We start from the raw sequence: 2652 nt of genomic DNA on the forward strand, positions 1-2652 counted from the left end.
TCCATGTTCAGACGGCTGACTAATTCACTCACTTAATTTTTCCCTTTTACTCTCTTTCGCCACTTCTTTCTATTTTTGTTGTTATGACTATCTTGCCTTGCTATTTCACCCGTTACCCCTCCCCCTTTCTCTCCATCACTTCTTACACTCCTTTTGTGTGTCTCTCTCTTTCTGTCTTTGTGTCTGTTCCTGTCCCCCTCTGTCTCCTCCATCTTGTTTCTCTCTCGCTCTCTCTCTCTCTCTCGTTCTCTCTCTCTCTCGTTCTCTCTCTCTCGTTCTCTCTCGCCCAGCTCCTGTTCTTCCCGGAGCCTACAACCAGAGTGTTCCGCAGCAGGGTTACCATGGCTACATGCATCAGACCAGCATGTCCTCCGTCAGATCCGTCACATCTCCCCCGCACTCAGCTCCAATGGTACGGTCCACGCAATGTCTTGAGTATAAAGGTTGAACCTCAAGGAGCCCTGTGCTTGTTCTTTATATTGTAGGAGGGTGTGTGTGAAAGAGGTGTGGGTATGTGTTGGTCCGTGTGTGCGTGCGGGGGTGTGCGTGAGAGGACTGTGTTGCATTGAATGGATGGAGGATCGATGGTGGATGGATTGATAGAGTGAATAATTTATAAACACACACACACAACCTCAAATAGGCACGACAAAATTGCTCCTGATCCACCCTGACCTCTAACAATTACCGTGTGTGTGTGTCCAGCGCGTGTACCGTGCGCTGTATGACTACGCGGCTCAGGACCACGACGAGGTGTCGTTTCGCGACGGCGACGTCATCGTCAACGCCCAGCACATCGACGAGGGCTGGATGTACGGCACCGTGCAGCGCACCGGGAAGACCGGCATGCTGCCCGCCAACTACGTGGAGTTTTACAACTAGTCACCACTAGGGGAGGGGTGGGGGTTACCAATAGAGGGGGGGTAAAACTAGAGTAGGGAGAGATGTTACAACTAAGGGGGGGGGGGGGGGGGGGGGGTAGCACTATAGGAGGAGGAGTAACAACTAGAGGAGGGAGGGTTACCACTAGAGGAGAGAGGGTACGAGAAGGGGGGGGATGCAGTTACAACCAGAGGAGGGGGGGTACAAGTAGAGGAGGGGGGAGGGCGAGGGGGGGGCGAGGGGGAAGGGGAGGTTACAACTAGAGGGGGAGGGTGGTGTTACAACTAGAGGAGGAGGGTGGTGTTACAACTAGAGGGGGGTGGTGTTACAACTAGAGGTGGAGGGTGGTGTTACAACTAGAGGGGGTGGTGTTACAACTAGAGGTGGAGGGTGGTGTTACAACTAGAGGTGGAGGGTGGTGTTACAACTAGAGGTGGAGGGTGGTGTTACAACTAGAGGGGGAGGATGGTGTTACAACTAGAGGTGGAGGGTGGTGTTACAACTAGAGGGGGAGGATGGTGTTACAACTAGAGGAGGAGGGTGGTGTTACAACTAGAGGGGGAGGATGGTGTTACAACTAGAGGTGGAGGGTGGTGTTACAACTAGAGGGGGAGGATGGTGTTACAACTAGAGGGGAGGGGTGGTGTTACAACTAGAGGGGGAGGATGGTGTTACAACTAGAGGTGGGAGGGTGGTGTTACAAACAGAGTGGAAGGGTGGTGTTACAACTAGAGTTGGGAGGGCGGTGTTACAACTAGAGGTGGGAGGGCGGTGTTACAACTAGAGGGGGAGGGTGGTGTTACAACTAGAGGTGGGAGGGCGGTGTTACAACTAGAGGGGGAGGGTGGTGTTACAACTAAAGGGGGGTGGTGTTACAACTAGAGGGGAGGGGTGGCGTTACAACTAGAGGTGGAGGGGTGGTGTTACAACTAGAGGGGAGGGGTGGCGTTACAACTAGAGGTGGAGGGGTGGTGTTACAACTAGAGGGGGAGGGGTTCGGAGGTGTTAAAGAGATGGATGGAGAGAGGTGGGTGGATGGAGGGGTTGAAGGCGGAGAGGGAGAAGACGTGGGAGATAGAGGGATATGGACTAAGCTAGGGGCCGAGAGTCGCTCATTTTTTGCTTTTGAAACAGTCCTGTTGTAATAACTCATAGTGATTTACAATTCACCATCTGGTATAGGTCTGCCATTCACACCCTGAAGAAAGGATGTGGTGGATGGTGTTTTGATGTATAATATTGTGTGATCTTCTACACACTTTAACACTAACCTCTGTGTGCAAACATGTGATGAGAGGAGAGTGACAGGCAGAGGAGAAAGAGGAGAGCAGAGGACTGAAAGTATAACAGACACAAACACAAAGTTTGAAACATTATTTGTTAAAAGCATCATCAGAAAGGCACTCGATATAAACAGTGTATCTATACTATCCAGCTATTTTGAATGTCATTTCCATCTAACAGTTATATGTGGATTGCAATCTAAACAAACTGTATTGTTACGTAAGTCAGGCCTGGAAGTGTCTGTACATGGAGCTCTATTTTGATACACGGGCTACGTCTGTGCAGTGGGGAAATATGTTTAATGCTCTATTTTGTGTATCCAGTCAGTTTCTATGGTTAGTCGTCTTGTGGTGTGGGGAAGTGTTTGCATTCAGATTATTTGTAAGACTCTCGCTTTGGTTTCTCACGATACAGTATCTATACCAGGTTCTGTTTTATAGTTTTCTCCATATGAGTTGCAATTTCAAATCAGTTACTGAATATGTT

General features: G+C 49.8%; 1 protein-coding gene across 1 annotated transcript in view; it reads left to right on the forward strand.

Moving 5' to 3' along the window:
• Positions 1 to 882, forward strand: part of LOC311355875 (uncharacterized protein) — a gene marked incomplete at its 3' end in the record, with an annotated part of 48611 nt that extends 47729 nt beyond the window's left edge. The window contains 2 exon segments of the mRNA XM_084475693.1: positions 291 to 412; positions 706 to 882. Coding sequence (XP_084331819.1) covers positions 291 to 412; positions 706 to 882 — 299 coding nt within the window.
• Between the last annotated feature and the right edge of the window lie 1770 nt (positions 883 to 2652).

This window comes from Micromesistius poutassou (assembly GCF_964030765.1).
Source record: "Micromesistius poutassou genome assembly, chromosome: 11".
Classification (NCBI taxonomy): Eukaryota; Metazoa; Chordata; class Actinopteri; order Gadiformes; family Gadidae; genus Micromesistius; species Micromesistius poutassou.